We start from the raw sequence: 20,012 nt of genomic DNA, 5'->3' as shown, positions 1-20,012 counted from the left end.
ACAAGATCCCCAGGTGCTGGGCTGGATGTTCCAGCTCTCTCTAATGCTCAGGTTCCTCACAGAGATAAGCACCAGCAGCACCTCCACATCAAAAAAGGGAAAGAAATTTGCGAAAGCACTGAGCTGCTCTGCTACAGCGTTCACGAATGCAGGCCAGGTCTGGGGTAAGCAGCAACTTGTCCCACTGGCAGGGTGATTAAAGAATGGGCCCCATGCACTCTTCTGATGGCTGAACTCCTGGCAGCAGGGGCAGATGCCCAGAGACCTCGGCTAATAGCTTCCATTGCAACAAGCCCTGCTTTAAGCTCTTTGGCTGGAAGTAGCATTTATTGAATAAGCAAGCTCTGCAGTGCAATTGTAGCTGTCAGTGCTTTGGGGGAGCACTATCAGCCTCTAAAGCCTCCCCATTCCTTCTGCCTCCAAGTCCTGATATTTATATCAGGCTCTTAGCCAAGCACAAAACCAGCTTCCTGGCACTTTGCAAAGATGAGGAGCCTTAGGGACCACCTATGAGATACTAGGCTGGACGGCCACTGAGATAGGGAAGAAAACCCCTTGTCCTCTAGTGATGCCTCTAAGTACACCTCCATTTTTCCACAGGTGAGCTGTTCCCTGAAGAGAGAACAGAGATGAGGCTCTGGTCACAGCAGCTTTTCACTCTCTCTCCCTCAAGCAGACAGCTAAAAGAAGCTGAGGACATCTCCCATTAGGAGGTTGGGCCATTCCCCAACACACCCTCTTCACCAATCCTTATTTATGTGACAGCCATTTCCTGCTCCCCATCCATCAGCATCACTGTGCTTCCACCCCTCCTTCTCCTCTCCCCAAATGCATGCAGCCACTGTCTCCTCCACAGTGCCAGGCAACCCTACCTGCTGCTGAAATTCATCTGTCAGCCTGCTGTTGCTGCTCACAGAGTCAAACCTGCTTGTATCACTGTTCTGTTGCACCTTTAATTCAGCTACCGTTTGTGATCTCTATTTAGGTCAATATAGTATCTAAAATAATGGTGCTTTGGCCAAGAGCTCTAGAAATCACTCTAACAATGAAGTCTTAAATGTCTTTATGAGTTGTGTTTGCTACATCTTCTAATGCTCTTGAAAAATCACTAGTTTAGGTGGGAGGCACGCTCACCTCAAGGTCAAGTGACCTGCTGCAGGAACTTCCACACTGTGACACAGCAACAGTTCCCATTCACACAACTCACCAGATATGTGGTGGTTTTTAGGTAGGTGCTGGTATGTGAGAAGCCAGGAGTTACAAGGGAGTGGCAGGAGGAAACAAGAGTAAGAACATTCAGTCAAAGCAAAGCGGTGGAACCTGGGACGATTTGGTTCCCTCTGTGCTTTAGTACCGAGGACTGGGTTCAGCAACTTCTCTTCCCATTTCTAAATTACAGCAGCATTTTTAATCATAGGGGTGTCCTGAGTTCTGCAGTAGGATGGGACTGCTTAGACAAGAGTGCATACTGACTTGTGGTCCTGCAAGAGTAGAGCAGAAAAAAATGATGCAGCTAACAGACATCGGGAGATTGAACACTCTCTGCCACTTAATGGTCTGCCACTGTGCCACCTCCCTGCTGTGCTCTCATGGAGCCTCTCAGTGCCAGCCTTATGGCAGGAACTGCACTGTTCCAGAAGAAGCAGGATCTGATGCTGCAGCTGGTACTTTCCGAGGCTCAGTCCCCACATGTCCATGCTGGTAACAGGCATTATTGTTTCTGTCAGTGTGATCAGGAGTGCAGTTTCTGCTGATCTCTGACGGCCAGAAGCCAAATGCTCCAATGCAGTGGTTGCAGTAACATTCAGTGTGGGAGCTGCTAAACCTTTTAGATCAGCAGTGTATAACATGTGCTCTGCAGCAGGTGTCCACATAGCTTGCAGCTGGGCTGCATACAGTTGTCCTGTCCCCAAAACATCTCAGTTATTTCAGAGTTTACTCTGAGCGAACTCTAGTGCAGTAGTAAGGGCTCCCTGGATGTCCTTGGCATTTCCACTGCCCTTAGCGACAATGGGAGAACCTCCTGCTTTCCCTTCCATCTGCGTACAGACAGCCACAGCCCAGTCAGCAGCGGAGAACACAGGGAGGCAATTCTGGGGAAGAGACACAGAGCAAAGTAATTTGGACTGGGGAGGACTCTGTAGTCTAGATAAAGAAAGGTAAAAACTTCTTCTCCTCACCCAGCCTGGGCCCTCACTGCCTGAGGCACTCGTGACTGCCAGGACCGCAACAGCTGGGCTTACATGTCAATGCTGTGTCCCGCCCCTGGGCAAACATGGCCTGGAGGATCCAGGGATATTTGTGCCCAGCAGAGACTGAAAGCATATCTGGTCTTTTTATGGTCATCTCAGGTTCTGCTGCTGTGTGATTAACCACCAACACTGGGCAGAATCCCAAGAAAAGCCTCAACTGGGACCTGCTGAGCAGTGGGTCCAGTCCCCCTTTGCAGGTAGGTTCTGTGTGTCTCTACCAGGGTTCTGCTCACCTTGGACACCTGACAGGCACAGAGCACCTCACCAGAAGCCTGAGGGCTTAGCAGCAGGACTGATGTGCCAGGAGACTTGTCACACAGCTGGTTCACTACCTTCATTAGGATCTAGAAGAGGCAGGAAGAAGAGAGGTCAGGCTACAGCAAAGGAGACTAGCACACAGCAGGAAACATGCCCAGCAGCTCCCTCTTACTGCATGCAGCACCTGAGGTACTGTTGGGCCAGTACACAATGTGGGTTACTCACAGAGAGGGAGTCAGCTGGGACAGTATCAATGATGACAGGTTGATTGCAGTGTTTTGCTAGCAGGCTTTGCACCTTCTCTTCAGCCTGGAGGGGGAAGCACACAGCACTTGAGGGGTTACAGGTGGCACAGGGTGAGCTGAATGGGGATAACATTAAACATGTATACAGGGAAAGGCAGTGCTGCTCTGTGAGACTGAGGGGAGACATATGTCAGCAGAAGACAAAGTAAGACTGGCAGACTGAAATCTCCACATGGACACCTGTGCAACCCTCCTTCCTCAAAAGCAAGCAGACATAAGCCCCTTTCAAAAGTGGAATAGACAGTGACCCATTCAGTCCCAGCCTTTCTCCTGGACCTACACATCACTGCATGTCTCAGGAAGGTTCCTATGGCAAGATGCTCCTACTTTAAGAAAAGGATAGTTCTTACTGAGAACACTAGGTCACCAATAGGTATTTCCAAAGGGCTTTCAGTATAAATTGACAGAACACAAATGCATGGGAAACCATGGCAATATCTGTATGTCTGGAAGAAAGGTTCTATTCTGCCACTGTCTTACTGCAGAACCTTGTAAAGCCCACTGTCAGTGCCATCTTCTCCTCCATGTGTAAAGGTGGAGGAGATGCCTATCTGCCTGTTGCTGTTTGCCAAAAGTGCTGATACAGGGCTCTCCATCTTTACAGGCAGACAGACATGGGGATTCTGCAGGTGCTAAAAGCCCAGTCAGTCATTCACCACCATTTTAAATGACAGCCCTGGTTAATGTTAGTGAAATCAACCCAACAGAGGGCTTGTGCTGCACTGTGCGTGACTGTACCTGCTTTCTCCTGCCTTCTAATGGGACCCTAGTGATTGAGTGGCTGTGAAGTGTAACAGAGACACTAGGTCCACTGGTGCGTGCCACACAGCGCCACGAGCAGGCTGCAGTAAGCGCGATGTTGCCAAAGTACCTGCTGGATCTCCAGTTTCCTGATGGCCGTGTTGGCTGTTCGCTGTAGTGCTTTGAGGATGGCCTGTAGTTCTTTTCTTTGCCACTGGGGCATCGCAGTGCTAGCCACCACCTGCAAGATAATTTGCTGTGTAAGGGCACTAAAGCGTACCTAGGAATAAAGTGATAGTTCTCTTGGAGGTCAGGCTGGAGACCAGCCCCTTCCCAGGCCCTCCTGTACCCCTATGTCATCAGGCCAGCCAGTCACTCTGGTGTGCAGCTTTCTCTTTTCAGTTAGGCATTTAAAGCCTGGGTAAAAAGCCTGGGATCACTGCTTTACCCTCCCTCCCACTGCCTTTTCTCACATTCCCACTGGCAGCAGGTCATCTGCAACAGAGGCACTCAGCTACTGGTCAAAACGTTTGTGACCAAAGTAGCACCAGCAGGTAGCAACATGGCCTTGCTATTGACCATGGTTAGATGTGAACCTGGTAGGTAAGAAGTTGTGTGCCTCAAGTGTATAGAGCCCAGTCTGGGATCTTTCTGTAATGGAGTGTAATCCTTACTTTGGTCAACTGGCCCACTTCTTTGGAGAGGTTCTGCATCTCAGGAATAGAGGTGCTCCTCTGCTTCATTCGCAGGGAGACAGAGTCCACTTCCATTGCCAAGCACTGGCCTACTTCCCGGGCCTGGAGAGAGAGAACACTCCAAATTCATCAACAAAACAATGAGCAGGGAAGGAAAAAGTGGAGAGGTAGCAAGGTTATAAACACCAAAGTGCTGCTCAGGACACAGGGTGAAGACACCTACAGAGGTTTTAAGAAATTACTGTCTCCAGGAGACTTGGAAATGGAAGATTCCTCTCTAGATTTGCAAACAACACTAAATGGTCACACCCAGGGGACCAAGCTGTTGTGCAGTTATGTTTCGTCAGTATCTAGCACCAGATTACCAGGATTTCACTGAGAAAAGCTGGGAAGCCTCACTTACTTCTTAGTGCTCTTTTTACACTATCAAATGCACTCTTGAAACTACTGACTGAAGAAACAAAAGAAACACTAAAGAAACGTCATCCACTGTCCAAACATATTTCCTGAGTTCAGCTGGTCTTGGTGTATTTCTTATTGTGTTCCCCAACACCAATGCTACCATTAATAAAAATGCTAATACAAGATGTTTTCAGCAGTGACAATCCTTGTGGTTTGGACCATTTTCTCCCTGCCAGATCTTTGTGCTCATGATGGTCCTGTGAGACTTCAGATGAGGAGAGCAAAGAGTATATAAGAAAAGCTGTGGACAGCAAGGATTGCTCTGCCTAGCTGGGATACACATCCCTTGTTTCAAGTCACTCCCTTATGCTGCAGTCTCCCTTGTCTGATTAACACATGCACACAGCTCCTCTCAGGGGCCTTCCAGGTCAGCACTTCCAACAAAGCATGCAGATGTGCCCTGCAGCTTTTCATTCCTCTGCACCAAAGAAAGCCTCACTAGGGACAGAGATGCACAGGGGACGGCCAGCCAAAAAGCACCAGATTTGCAGGGGTGGGCTTTGCCTTTAGTGTTCCCAGTACTAACTGGGAAGAACTAACTCTCCTCTGACTGCAGCCTTAAAGGAAGTGGGCAAGGTTGCGTAGCCCCCGACAGCTCCAGATAGTCAAAGTACAGAGCGATCTCGCAGACACAATAGTAGGTTGCTTACTTTTTATAGAGGCCCAGCCAGAACAGGATCACAATTTAGAAGGAAAAAGACTAAAGAAAAGAAGGAAAAGGGCTGTAAGAATGAGGCCAGAGCCCCGTAATCATAAAGTGTGAATCCAACTGTGATAGGCAGAAGGTGAAACCAAAGCAAAGGATCATACCTTTACATACCTACCTGGGGACTGAAATTTATAGTCTAGAGGCTTCCTGATATTTTGTGCCAAGTTTCTATCTTGGAAAAGGGTGTCTGAGGGGAAGAATGAAGGTCAAGGAGACAGGAGACTAGGACAGTGGGGAGTGGAGGTGAATAGTGAGGTATGGCAGAGCTTTATCCAGGGGCAAAGGAGGAAGCCAGATCAGGCACAGCAAGGAGTCTCCAGCCAGAGCAGCAGGAAGCTGATTGTCTATGCAGGAATCTACAAAGTTGGGTTCTTCTGGCATTGCCTTGACACAGCAGAAGTCTCAGTTCCCCCATTCTTACCTGTTTGGCTTGTCCCCCTGTCACTGCAATGACACGGCTAATCCCTTTAACAAGCTGACGCTCGCTGATGATGGTCAGATCTTCCACAGCTCCTGTTTGTAGAAGGTGCCTGCAAAGGCAGCAGAGAACAGGAAAGTCAACAAGCTGCTCTCTGGGAAAAGAAATCAAGAACACTGCTTTCCTTTTAGGCAAGTCTCAAGACCAGCAGCCAATCTCAACAGCTTCAATCCCTTCCCATCCCCAAAATCCTGATGGCACCGTTACGCAAGAGACAGCAGAGTTGAGGCTACTCCAGAGGAACCTCTGTGCTACCTGCCCAGCAGGCTGCTGTCAAATGGCACGACAGCCAAGTTCTGCCTTGCTTTTCTCTCCTTCAGCAGTGGGGTGAATCAGGATTCTTCTCTTCTACTCAGCTGCTGCTGAAACTTCTAGAAAGTAATCTTTTCCTCAAACTCCACCAGTCTCTTGTCAGACCAGCTCACAGAATGGCCAGCAGACTCCAGTCCCAGGGTAGCCGTGCAGTCACAGGGCATCGAGAACCTTCCCTTTCCTTCTTGGCTATTCCACACCCAATATGAAAAATACAGTGTCTCAGGTTGTATTACCACAAGTAATAATTTCAGAAAGCTTCAGGAGAATCGATCATCTCCACTCCCATGCAGTTTCTTGTCCCACTACTCCCACAAGAATGATCTCATGACTAGAAACTTGCTCATTTTCAGCTGTATCTGCTCAAATGCCAATTTGTTCTTTTTTTGTGTGTATGTCAGCATTGTTCTAAAATGGATTAACTCTTATTCTATTCTTATTACTGCTAAAAGCAGAAGAGGGCAAAAATAATGATCTCACAACTGTCTCAGAATCTCCTGCTGGGTCTCCCATCCCTCTGCAACCCCAAAGACAAAGCCCTGTAACTCTGGTATGACAAGTCACACGCCCTTTTCCCACACTCTGCTGGTGCCCTGTGGCTTCCAGCTTGGTTTCAGACTGTGAAGCAAGGAAGAATACTTTGATATTTTGCATTTCACTAAAGCTTTCTCACCCTGGGACTTCCAAGTTTCATAACTAGCCCATTCTGTCCTCACAAGATCCTTCCGGTGAGAAATCTCAGATGCACAGGGACAGGGAGTGGAGCTTGTAAGAATGTCTCTACCTCAGCCACCAGTGCCCACAAACACACCTTCTGACTGCAAGTAAAAGTCACTTACGTCCCACAGCAGAGCTCCACAGAGGTCTGCATTGCAGCCTCAGAGTCGCGGGTCAGCACACTCTCCACAGGGACCCCCAGGGACACTATCCTCACTGGATCTGGATACCCCTGACAGAGGAGACAGGGATCAGCAGCTAACAACATGGTCCTTTGGGGACACTTGCAGACTAACTGCATGGTTTCAGGTCTCTGCCTCACTCTTCCCCTATTCCAGAGCAGCCCCATAGTCAGGGGCAGCACTGCTCCTTCCCCACAACCAGTCACCACGGGAGAAAGAAACAATTGGGTGACACTACAAACTTCTGGTCCAAAGAAGTGAGCAAAAAGCCTGTGCACCACAAGCCTCCATGTTTTACAATGCAGCACTCCTGAGATCTCTGTCCTGTTTTCCTTCCTTGAGTTCTGGCAGTCAATTCCCTTGCAGAAACCTGTTGCATCAACATCTCTTGTGACCCAGATGATTCCTGCTGAAAGGAGAAGGCTCATGAAGACATGCGCTGCCATCCTGTCATACCTCATTTACTGCACGGAGTCCCTGAACTTCTCTTGCCAGTGTGAGGGGGACCTCAGCCATATGCACAACCTCATTTCGTTTGATCACATCTTGGACCACTTGTTCCACCTGCTGCAGCTGCTCCACTGTCACAGGGCCCTGAGGAAGTAAATCAGCCACCTTCAGGAGACGCCTTCTAAGACATCGAGAACAAGAGGGAGAACTGGGGCAAGAACCTCAGGCAACTCAGCTTGGGCACACCACTTGCCCCTTGCATCTCATTTTCCCTACTTGCGAACGAACTTGTGAGCATCATGATCCTCCCACCTCACCCCCTGAGGAGGGATAAGGATGTTTGATCCAACCAAACTCTTCAAGAAAGATGCTGCAATGAGTGACAGGTCACCAGGACCATTGTTCAGCCCAACCTAACAGCTTTCAGTTCCCAACCCCTCTCACCTGAACGACCGGCACAGACATGAGACACATGCCACAGCCAAACTGGTGAATCTGTCAGAGACCCCTTAACACTACTCAGGTCAGCCCCACAACCACTGGCCTTGCTAAGTCCTTTCCCTTCTGATCCCCATTCACCCTCTCAGCAAACTCTGCTCACAGCCAGGTCACGGGAAAGCAGAGACAGTCATGTCTAGAGGGTCAAGTCTTATTGCTCAGATAAAACGTGACCTGTCTCTAAAGGAGTGATTATGGTGAGAGGAGAAAAATCCCTGGAGAACAGGCCAGTACTGGGATGCTCATACTGCTGAGAACAAGAAAAAAGAAGTCCAGAGTCACCTTGGTATCAAAGTCAAAGCGCAGCCGCTCTGCGGTCACGTGGGATCCTCGCTGCTCTGTGTTGTCACCCAGGACATGGCGGAGCGCAAAGTTTAGCAGGTGGGTAGCGGTGTGGTTCGTCATGCAGGCCAGCCGCTTGGCCTGAAAGCACAGACAAATTGGCAGGGAGTGCTGGTTCTCCACAGCTCAGGAAAGCAGGGAATGGCATGAAGAGATACAGAAAAGGCTGCATGTGAGGGGATGGGAGAAAATGGAGGGGAAAAACAACAGGTAGTAAAGCTGTCAAACAAATTTATGTCACAGGGAAGACTTAACTTCTTTTCCCATGGGATCACCTCTGTAAAACAGCACAGGGTAGGCTGGATACTTCTGGACAGAGCAATGGCTCACAGAAGATTACAGAGTTACTTGTGAGGTCTCCTTCCCACTGCACATCATAACGAAAAGCAGTCTCGGGAAAACAAGGCACAAGGCTCTGTTGTGCCCAGGTTACTCAGGACATCACAAGACGCTCAAGGCAAGGCTAGGAAAAGGTTAAGAGCAGTGAGTTATCACCTCATCCACAAAGAGCTGCACTTGGTCCCCAGCACGCAGGGTTTCCACAGTAGCGACCTCATGGATCACGTAACCACCACAGAGCTGAACTGATTCTACAGGGAAGAGTACGTCCTGACCAAAGAGAGACAGAAAGATGAATTAGGACACAGGGAACATTCAAAGGCCTGTGCTAGGTGCCTCGTTGATCTGACTAGGAAAAACAAACCCCATTGACCTCTTAAAGACAGGGATGGGGTGGGAAAACCAGGGACAAGCTCATTTCCAATGTAATCAGAGTGCCTCAGGCCTTCCCTGCATTCAGTCACTTGCTGCACAACATACCGAGGCTGTCAGCTTGCAGCAAAGGGGCCGCGACACCACTCATGCTGATGAATTTTCTTAACAAGGATGCTTGTCTATGAGAAAACAGCAGCTGCCAAGGTGCCTGTCTCAGGAACTGAAGGTGCCATTTCAGCCTCACGGGGCTGGCAAGAGAAACTTGATCCCCACTTCAGCTTGAGGAGAAGTGCTGAGCCAGGCACTATTGCATTTTGCAAGGCTAAAAAGGCAGCATCAGTGCCCAGGGGTGATTCTCAAGAGCTGGAATGTTGGAGGGGAAAAAAGGCTGCACCCCATGTAACTTCTTGGGAGAGGGCAAGGTTAAAGGAACATGCTGCAGAGGTAGAGGTCCTCCCTGATGCTTTTGGGAGGGATAAGAGTTTTTGCAACAGGTCTCAGGTTGGGCAGTGCTTGCAGTCATCAAGGACTTGCCAGAGACAAGTTACTCAGCACATGGACTCTGTGGTCATTGATTGCCTTCTCTCTGCATTGCAGCCTGAACTGGTGGGACTGCAGCACACTGAAGTGAGACTCAAGAAGACTTTACAGTCTTCCCCAGCAAGCAGAAATTGCAAAGGGCTGAGAGAGACAGAGCAGCAAGTATACCTCTGTGAACTTACTGCTGCTTCTCCCTCACCTCACCAATCCCAATGCAAAACAAAGGGAACTATCAGGAGTCAGCAACTTGCAAATTAACACACTAAAACAGCCCACAAATTGGGGAAGTCTGCCTGGCCTCAGTATTCATGGCTGCCTTGGGTTCAGGCAGCAAAGGGTCTCACCTGCTGTCCCAAACGCATCATGTAGCCCTGGTCAGAGTCCTGCCCTCCCTGCTCTGCATAGAAGTTAGTCCTGTCCAAGATGACACCACAGCGTTGCCCTGATCCAACCTCCTTCTGGAGAGACTGACCTCTGTACAGCATCAGGATGGTGGCCTGGCATGGGCTGAACTCTGTCGGGGGAAGAAGATGGCAGCAATTAGTGCACATACCTTCTCAGATTGCAACATGGAAGGAGGGATCACTTCCCCATGCCAATCCTGCCAGCACTGAGTCTATACTGCAAACTGGCACTTTCCTTTGACTTGGTGGGAGAGGAACAGCTATTGGCAGAAAGGACAACAGATCTGCTGTTTGGAACCAAGTTATCCCTCACTCACTTACCTAGTGACAGATCTGCTGAGTAGCGAGTAGCCAGGCAGGGACACCTAGTCCAGCTCCACATGAGTCTGACAGAACAAGATGTACTACAGACACATCTGTATCTTGCTACTGTGCCTGCCTGGCCAACCTGCCTGCCTTCTATGAAGAGATGACAGACTTGGTGGGCAAGGGAAGACAAGGATGCCACCCTCCTTGAAGCAGTGAGTTTCTGACACGCTCTCCTGTAGTCTCCTTGAAGCCAAATTTGAGTGACATGGACTGGGCAGGTGGATCATAAGGTGGGTGTAGAACTGGCTGAGCAGCTGGCCCCACACAGAATTGCTCAACAGTTCCATGTTCAACTGATACTCAGCTACCAGCAGAGCTACTTGGTGGCTGATATTAGGGCCCAAACCACTCAACATCTTAATTAGCAACTATCCATGACAAGATGGGATGTACCCATATCCTGTATGGCAACAAATTTGTGGGGACTAGTTGATACACTGAAGAGTGGGGCTGCTTTTCAGTGGCATCTCAGCAGGCTACAGAAATGGACTGACAGAAACCTTGGGGTTCTCAGGAGCTAGGTGAACACAAGTCAGCAGGGAGCCCTTGCAGCAAAGAAGACTCACTGACTGCTGGGCTGTATGAACACAAACAGAGCCAGCAGGTCAAGAAAAGTGGTTATCCACCCCTATTTAGCATTTGTGAGACTACATCTAGAGTACAGGACATTCTGGTGGCACATAAACAAAAAGAAACCCCACTTTTCCCACCAAGAGTGATAAAGAACCGGAACAGGGTGCAGAGAGGCTGTGGAATCTCTGTCCTTAAAGATACTGAAAACTTACATGGACATGGCTCTGAGCAACCCAGTCTGACTGTGAAACTGATGATGTTCTGTTGATCAAGAGACTGGACATCCAGAGATCTCCTCCAACCTCAATTCCTTCATGATGCAGTGACTGAGGAGGTAGGACAGTGCCCACTTGGAGATTCCAGCCAGTGTCGCTGCTGGGATTTTTTCGCCTCTGTTATGCTCTTGCTGTAGTATATATAGTTTGAACTGCTTCACTTTCTGCTTAATGTGGGTTGCCCCCAGCACGCTGGGTAAGAGGGACCTGGCTATACACAGCTATCTCTAATTGTTTGTGACAGCTACACCACCTCTTGCTCTCTGTGGTTGAGCTTCATGCTTTCCCTAGCAACCATCAGCAACCCCAATTACCCTAAATGATAAAAAGCCTGCACTGGCATCTAGTGGTCTGCCAAAGAAATAGCAAGTGCACCGTTTTAGTCAACTATTATGCCTAAACCCTTTGCATAATAAGTCTTCATTCTCCCTAGCACTCACACCCAGAAGCCTAACTGTTGGAGACAGACTCATCTACAGCAAAAATTGATAGTTCCTGCTTCACCCTGAATAGTAATACCAAGACGGAGCTCACAGCCTTGTCACCAGCCCAGACCCTTCCTGGTGACATACTAAGAGCAATAAGGAAAGCACCTGCTTTGGGATGAGGTGCAGGGGCAGAGAAAAGACACAGCGGCAAGGTAGACAGGTTTGAACCAGAGTACAAGTTCTGCATTCCTGAGGTTAGGTAGTAAAAAACAGTCCTGGGAGGGGTTCCAGTGCCCTCAGGCAGAACTTGCATTACACACAGGACTCGTCTGCTTACCGTATTGCCCGTGCTGTCCAAGCCTGTAGGCGTATTTTGGGGAGTCATCAGTAGCAGGTACATTGTCACTCTGCAGCTGAGCCAGCGAGTGCACATCAAGGCGCGTGTTTGTGTCGTCTCGCTGTCCTGCCTGAGGGCCGCCGGCCTTGCGCTGCAGCAAAGCACAGTTAGATACGAGATACTCAGGGGCACTCAAACCAGTAACTGGAGGAGCTATAAGGCTAGGAACTTCTTCCACCTTCCTGGAAAAGGCTTGTTTAGGTCCAGGCTGACGAAGGCTACTGCTAAACCAACCCCATTCCTTTGAGGTCCATACACACTCAATACCACTCCAGCTCATAAGCAACAACTAACACAGCCCTCCCAGCACAGCTTGCTGCATAGCTGTGAAACTTCCAGGCCATTAAAGCAAGGCCTCAAACCAATTACTGAACTGGGTGAGCAGTGCACGCCTTCTGGCACTACAGAGACTGAGGAGGTTTTGTAAACTCTTCATAAATCGCTTGCTGTTTGGGCTAAGCTGGTTGTGCTTTGTGTGAGGAGTTGGACTACATGACTGACAGAGGATACTCGTAACCTGTATAATTCTATCATAACCTCCACTCCAGCAACAGTCAGACTCATAAAACACTTCTGATCTGAAGAGAATCACCAGCCAATACTTTTCAGTCTCACATGCACAAGCAAAGGCATTGTGACCCCACTGCTGTTTCCAACCCCCTCCCCGTTCAGGGAAAAGGTACGTGACCCTGTGGTTGCATCCAAAGAGCCTCAGCAGTGAAAGGAATTCTGCCTCCAAGGTAACAGGAGAGAGGGAAGGCTCTGAATTATTCTGACAAGGGAAGTCTCCCTCTTACCTTCGCATCTTCCAGAGCAAGCTCATTAAAAGCAGCTAAATCCAAACTGATTCCCTTTTCTTCAAGCATCAAGCCAATCAGATCCAGAGGAAAACCCAAATTCCCGTAGAGAGACCAGGCTACTTCAGCTGTAGGACACAAAGAAGGTCATGAACTCTGTGTGAATACAGAAAGCAAATGCATCTCAAGATTCGCTTTGATAGGACCAGTCTAGTATGTGCCTTGGTAACTGGATTCATCTGTCTTGTGTGCAGCTGCACTGGTAATGGGGAAATGAAGAGAAGCTATGCAGTTGTTCTTGTATGGGACTGAGTACTAATGATGCCCTACAGCCCCACCCCTGCCAAAATTCAGTGCAGCACATCTAGAGAGGCAGCTACTCTGGTTGGGTCCTGAGTTCCTTCTTTCAGCTGCATCTTGTGAGGACCCAGTTAATCAGTCAATAAAGAAGCAAGGGAGTCTTCTGAACTTACCTGGTGTCTAGTTTATTTTGAGAACAAAGTACTAGAGAACAATTGCAATCTGAAGAAAAACATCTGTTCCTCTGCCTGGGGCTAGAAGGTCACTGAAGGCACGTGGAGGAGGCAGACATCCACAGAGTTTTGACTGTGATGCTTGTGAGGACCTGGATCAAACCATCTTTAAGTGCAGCCTGTCAGAGGAGGGAGACTCACCTGGGAAGTTTGTGGAGGGCTTCATCTGCTGCACTGTGCGCTCAATGATGCGCCTCCCACGCTCAAGGGAGGACAGAAAAGCTGCCTCATTCTCATTGATGATATCCATGATCTGCCCAAGGATGAGAAGAAGGGTTAGCCATGCTTCAGGAAGCTCCCCAGCTCAGCTCAGCTCTGCTATGGTCAGCTCAGAGAACATCACGCAGGTGTCTAACAGGAGCACTGTGTTTGCTTGAAGCAGTCTTTTTGTCCTGTAAATATCTATCAAAACACAGCTCAGATGCATTACTAAACAGGCCCATTGTGCCTCCTACCACCATTGCTGTTAAAGAAATATTGACCATCCATCTGGGGAAGGCTGGAGGCTGACAAATGCTCTCTGTCAGATATTCATGTATGTGACCCAATTAAAACTGCATGGCTGGAACAGCCAGAGAAATTGCTCATCAGTTGCCATCAGCAGAAGCAAGCCAGGACTAGCCGTAAATCACCAATCCACTTTGGACAAAAGGTACCCAGGCCAGGACATGCTGTACTTGCACTCAATAGAAGAGCTACCCCAGATTTTTTTAGACCAACAGCTGCCTTATGCCAGGACAAGCAGTCCCTAGTGAAGACCTAGTAGAGTTTCCACAAGGAAATCTGCCACAGATACTTCTCATGCCCAGGATACAGACATGTTCCCAGCACACCACAGCCCACACTCAAGAGAACATGGTTATGGAGTAGGCTACGCAAACTCCTCCAGCTAAGTCCCAAGGAAGGGCTGACCTCCACCCCTGAGAGCAGTGCCTTGCAAAGATAATGAGAGAGAGGGTTTCTCTCCAGGGGATTCTACATCACTCACCTGGTCTTCATTCTTCGTCAGCTCTGGATAGGCGTTTCCCTGCGGAGTGAGCCTCAGTTAGTGATAACATCCACAACATCTTCCTCAAGGGATCTCACAGCATGCCACAAGCATTACAGAGGTTTCTCAGGCAGATGTGTGTGAAGGGAGCTCCAGTGCACAGTCCCAAGGGAAGAATCACATGTGGATTTACAGCTGCCATCTCCTGGCTTTCTCTCTGTGACCCACCTCTGCTAGCCCCTGCATAGCATCTCTTTGCAAACACATTCATTCACAACAGGAAGAAAGCTTTGACTTTTAGGATGCTGTTAGTACTCACAGGGACCAATTTCAGATCTTTTTAACTAGATATGACAGCTTGGAAGCCACTGCCCTCAGGAAACAATGTGCACTTGCATACACTTACATGCACACTTGTGATGACTGCACTGCTGGTCACACTAAGACCTCTCCCTCCCATCACAAATAATCAGGAGATGAGATTTTTACTGCTGTAATGCACAGCAGCAGATACACCCTCCTGGAGCTCCTTTACATCCATGACTGTCTCCTGATAGTGTACAGGAAAGGGATGTGGGGCTGAACAGGACAAGTATGACACTCTTTTTTTTCCCCCAAAGCAGCTTTTTGTACTCACCAGCACTTCCACTACGGTAGGCACCAGAGAGGCCAGGAGCCCAGGTGGAGCATGAAGGACTTCAGAGCAGAAGCGGACGGCCCTGCGCAGGATCCGACGCAGCACCAGTCTGAAAGCAGAGCAGGATTCCCCAGTCAGCCACATGAGCATCCCTGTCCAGCTCCCACATGCAGCACACCTGCCGCACAGCTCCTCTGGCCTGATCTATCCACACAGACCAGCCACTCCCCACACGCTAAACCCACCCAAGGATGAGCCTACAGATCAGAACCTCTTCCAGGCTCTGACCTTCCTGTCTCTTCAAAGCTCATGAACTCCTTCCTCCTGGGCTCACAGCAGAACCTCCCCCTCTGGCTGCCTGTATGCCTTTCTAGACCTACCTCCCTCCACCCATTTCCTTATGGCCTTACTCTGCTCCGGAGAGGCCTGGGTAAATGCCATCAGTGATGCACACACACAAGGTGCGCACGTGATCTGCCACCACACGGTAGGCCATATTCACACACCCAACGTCAGCATCCCCGACCAGACCTTGGTATCTGGGCACTCCACAGCCCTAAAAGACAAAGCAAAGAGACAGATTAGCAGAAATTAATGGCTGTAGAAGGAAAAGTTTCAATGCAAAAGGCAGCCGGCTGCACTTGACATCTTGCTTTTCAACTAACTCTGAACCTCGTGCATCTAAGATGCACCCATTAAATCCTTTCAGAGCATTATACACCAAGATTTCTATATCTGAGACATATCAGCCAATACCATGGCACTGAGGAATTTAAGAAACTTCAGAGGAAAAACCAACCAGCAATGCTGATATACTAGTGTTTTTTCAACCTGGAGTTCTCCCTAGTTTCCCACGAATGCTGCTCTGGACTTGGCTGTGCAAACCTCCTGTCTCAAAATACCACACAATAAGAGAAGGTTGTACTGGTACCAGGCAAACAGTCTGCATTCAAGAAGCTTTTGTTTAGTTGTGAGTCTGAGCAGAAGCACTGTCACCTTGTGAATGGCATCCAAGATGGGAGTGAAGAGATCTGTGTCATAGTTGGAGCGTTTGTTCTGCAGAACTGCCACCAGCCTTTCCAGACCCATTCCTGTATCCACGTGGTGCTGCGGCAGGGGAAGCAGATTCCCCTCCATCTCTCTGTCAGCCAGCCAGCAAAAATAAAAGGCAAAAGAGAAGCAAGGGTCAGTCCAGTGGCAAAGAAAAGGAGCAGGCGAGTCAAAGAGAATGGGAGAGTGACAGGTGATGGGAACAGTAGGTGACCCAACAGTAGGTGACCCCAGGAAGCTCAGGGACAAGATTAACAGCAACCTGTCTTGGCACTGCCAGGCAGCCAGGATCCAACTACCAGACAGTGTGCTGGTTTGACTGAAAATGGGTTAATTTTCTTCATGCAGTTAGAAACCTTTCTTTTTCATAACTAGCACGCTCATTATTTGGACTTAGTTTGAGAACAAGAAGATAACATGCCAGGACAGAGTAAATGTTTTAATTGCTCTGGTCTGAGAGCCAAGGACATTTGAGCACTCTGCCCACAGGTGTGAGGCAGCGAGGAAGGGGGGTACGAATGGGACAGAGCTTGACTGACATCCAGACTGATCATGAGAGTATTCCATCCCATTAGCATCCTGCTCCAGATTTAAGAGTGGGGCCTTCTGGTTTCTCCCATCTTTTTCTTTTTTTTCTTCATTCTCTCTCTCTCTGGGGGTAGCCAGGGGAGTTTCAGTCTGGAAGTTTAGCCAAGCCTTCTGCAATTTTGCAGTGGCCTCTGGGCTTTTATGTCTTTCTCCTTTTTTTTTTCTCTCTCTCTGGGATCAGCTTTAGGATCAGGTGTGGTTTGCTGGGACTGGCTGCTCAGTTGTGGACAGAGTTCGTGTGGAATTGCCTTGAGTATCTTTTATTTCTGTTGTGTATATATATATATATTTATTTACTAGTAGGCTATTAGTATTTTGTTATTTTATTAAACTGTGTTTATCTCAACGCATGTTTCTCCCTTCCCTTTTGATTCTCTCCCCTGTTGGGGAGGGGTGGGGGAGAGGGTGAGCGAGCAGCTATTGTGGTTATATTGCTAGCTTGGGTTAAACCACAACAGATAGTCATGACAGACTGTAACGCAGGGAAAAGGGCCCTCAATAAACAGGAGCCCAAGGCCTTCTCCTCCTTCTGCAGGTTTCTCTGAGCTGCTGCAGACCTCAAGATACCTCTGGGATGCAGCACTGAGGGAGAACAGGCAGCAGAGGTTGAAGGACAACAGGACAAGTAAAGCAAAGGGGACCAAAAGCCACACTGGACACATCTCTACAGCTCCCTTCTTTCTCCTGTACTGCCACATCCTAGAAAGCAGTGAGACCTCTGAGAATATACAAGTATGATTTCAGAGTCAAACAAGGGAGAAGGCTCTGGAGTTCAGACCTGATGTCTGGTACCTGCTATACTGCATGAAGACCAGATTCCAGATCTCCACCACATCAGGGCTGCCCTTGTTCACCAGTGCTGCAGCATTTCTGCCACCACCCACATGGTCATAGTGGATCTCTGTGCAAGGACCACAGGGACCTGTGTCCCCCATCTCCCAGAAGTTGTCTTTCAATGGAAAAGGAAGCACGTGACTGGCAGGCACTCTGGAAAGGAAAACAGAGGTTGGCAGCGCTGGGGCATGCACACAAAGCACATAGTAGCTTAGATCACACAGAAAGTTGCAAAGAATCCTTTCTGACTACTACAAATTCAATAAACAAACACATTAGGATTCCTTTGCTTCTGCTCACACAGAATTACTCTCCTGAGCAGGAACAAACTGGACCAAACCAGACAGGATTCTACTCACTGCCCAGAATGGCTGGCAAACACAGTCCGGCTCCTGCTGACATAGACAGGCTCTTCACGGGGTCTGCGGAGCTGCCCTCTTTCCTGGAGGGAATTCCAGCAGAGCTAAGACCTAATCACAATGGACAAGGCTGAACACCAGTAGAGGCACAGAGCTGGCTGCTGGGGTTCAAAGCCCACACACAACCTGGAAAATGCTGCCAAAACACAGCAGTGCTCTCTGCAGCGGCTTCATCCTCACACTAGGGTAGCCACTGCTGGCTCTCAGAGGAGAACGCATGCTCCGCAGCTCATGATGGGGAGCAAGCAAAGGATCAGAGCTCCTTCACACACTTCATTCATGTCAGCCACTCTTAGGCACACAGCCCCCGAGACTGACAATGTCTCAGAAACAGCTTAAAGGTCAAGTGCCCCAGAGCACTCAGAGCCCAGCTGATTCTAAAGCCAAAACAGAAACAAAATTAGTTTAAAACACAACTTTTGGCCCCTGCACCTGATTCTCATCAACTAAAAAGCAAATAGGAGACTGCGAAGACTGAAACGTCTTAACCTGTTGCTCAGAATCTCTTCTCTAACACACTTACCCCAGGCGGAGCCACACATCCTTGCACTCCTCATCTGCGCTCAGCCCCAATAAGGAGTCTCCGCCAAAATAGGTGACATAGAGACGATCTCTGGGGATCTCGTAAACCTCTGTCAAGAGCTCCCAGGCCATGCTACATGCCTCCTCCTAAGCATGCAGGGAACATAAATGAAGTACAGTAAACCAGGATGCATAGCAATGCAGGAAGGCTCTTTAGAATGAGACTCAAACACTGAAGAAGTTCATTTCAGCTGCTCTCTCCCTTTCCAATTTTAAGGCATATTGCAAAGTGCAGGATGAGGGTCAGGTGAGTGAGACAGCTCACTGCTGCCTGTGGAAAACTGACATTCCTGAATTGTTGGGAGACCTGCAGGATCACAGCGTGGTCTACACTCACACACTTGCCAGCAGAGTTACATGAATTATTTTCTTTCCAAGGAAAAAATGTATTCACTAGCAATACAACTAGCATCCTTTATCCTTCTTCCCTTTTGAAACTTTCTAGCAACAGACACCAAATGAACTGTAAACCTCTTTTCACTACATTAGATGACCAACACTGGTATTTGCACAGAGAACTTTGACTTGTATGTGTTGTTTACAACTTTGAAAGGCTAAGTGTTCTGAGAGTCTGTAGGGTACATTTAGCAATTCAGCACACCAGCTGACTATCTCTGCTCCAGTATGCAGAGCTCCCAAGAAGCAATCTATGGGTTACCAAAACGCCTTCTCCAGTCAGTCCAATGGCACTACAGCACAGAACTATAGCAACGCTCCAAAAGGAAAACCACATTTCCCCTTGCAGAGAATTCCCTCCTACTGCCTTGCCTTAAAGTAATCCCCAAAGGACCAGTTCCCCAGCATCTCGAAGAACGTGTGATGGTAAGCATCTCGGCCCACGTCCTCCAGGTCGTTGTGTTTCCCTCCTGCACGCACACACTTCTGGCTGTTCACCACCCGCCGGTGCTGCGCCAGCTCGCTCCGGGGGTGCGCCGTGCCCAGGAAAATGGGCTTGAACTAGAAACCGAGGCAGAGAGACAGATGAGTTGCTGGATGCCGCCCAGCGCTTCGTGCTGTGCCTGGGGCTCCTGAGCAGCCGCGGCGAACGGGATGGGGGAGCAGCGGCGTGGCCAGTGGCGCGGCCAGCCCCGCTAGGAGCCCGTCCTCCCGCGGCAGAGCTCCGCGAAAGGGGTCACCCCGAGACGGGCCCCAGGAAACCGGCGGAGAAGACATGATGGGGCGGGCCGCTAGCGGTGGGGGGAGCACCTGGTTCATGCCCGCGTTGACGAAAAGGAGGCTCGGGTCACCGCGGGGCCGCACAGGGGCCGAGGGCAGGCGGCGGTGGCCGTGGCGTTCCTGGAAGAAGCGGAGGAAGGCGGTGCGGACCTGTTCCGCCGGCGGGCAGCCAGCAGCCCCACGGCGGGGGCCGTAGCGCCAGGGCACCGCCTGTAGCAGCCGCCGCCGGCCGGCCGCCGCCATGCTGGCCGAGGGCGGAAAGCAGCGCAAGCAGCTTCCGGAAGGGGTGGGGAGAAGCGGGGTCGTT

At 49.5% G+C, this 20,012-nt stretch overlaps 1 protein-coding gene across 2 annotated transcripts; it reads right to left on the bottom strand.

Moving 5' to 3' along the window:
- Positions 1-1,048: 1,048 nt before the first annotated feature.
- On the bottom strand, positions 1,049-19,978 carry AARS2 (alanyl-tRNA synthetase 2, mitochondrial). 2 transcript variants are annotated; one of them, XM_065833610.2, is made up of 22 exons: positions 19,736-19,978; positions 19,298-19,486; positions 18,471-18,616; positions 17,487-17,681; positions 16,053-16,197; positions 15,467-15,612; positions 15,057-15,165; positions 14,420-14,458; positions 13,573-13,684; positions 12,899-13,026; positions 12,042-12,192; positions 10,000-10,169; positions 8,897-9,010; positions 8,342-8,482; positions 7,568-7,705; positions 7,052-7,161; positions 5,844-5,952; positions 4,231-4,353; positions 3,687-3,797; positions 2,736-2,819; positions 2,486-2,596; positions 1,049-2,093 (listed from the first exon to the last, which is right to left on the bottom strand). In XM_065833610.2, the coding sequence occupies exons 1-22, from the start codon at positions 19,946-19,948 to the stop codon at positions 1,929-1,931; spliced, it is 2,949 nt and encodes a 982-aa protein (XP_065689682.2). In that variant the 5' UTR covers positions 19,949-19,978; the 3' UTR covers positions 1,049-1,928. The 2 variants fall into 2 exon arrangements, with proteins under 2 accessions (XP_065689682.2, XP_071662235.1); XM_071806134.1 differs by having other exon boundaries at positions 1,049-1,481.
- Between the last annotated feature and the right edge of the window lie 34 nt (positions 19,979-20,012).

Source organism: Patagioenas fasciata, chromosome 3 (genome assembly GCF_037038585.1).
Source record: "Patagioenas fasciata isolate bPatFas1 chromosome 3, bPatFas1.hap1, whole genome shotgun sequence".
In the NCBI taxonomy this organism is placed as follows: domain Eukaryota; kingdom Metazoa; phylum Chordata; class Aves; order Columbiformes; family Columbidae; genus Patagioenas; species Patagioenas fasciata.
The sequence above is the reverse complement of the archived record's forward strand: the minus strand, read 5'-3'. Positions and strand labels throughout refer to the sequence as shown.

What these genes read in the sequence shown, in the direction of transcription:
- AARS2 (XM_065833610.2), bottom strand. Translation starts at nt 19,948, where the DNA reads ATGGCGGCGGCCGGCCGGCGGCGGCTGCTACAGGCGGTGCCCTGGCGC. An exon ending in TCTTGGATGCCATTCACAAG is followed by an intron (nt 15,613 to 16,052) that starts GTGACAGTGCTT and finishes TTTGTCTTTTAG; the next exon opens with GGCTGTGGAGTGCCCAGATA. An exon ending in CCAGGCCTCTCCGGAGCAGA is followed by an intron (nt 15,166 to 15,466) that starts GTAAGGCCATAA and finishes CTCTGCTTTCAG; the next exon opens with ACTGGTGCTGCGTCGGATCC.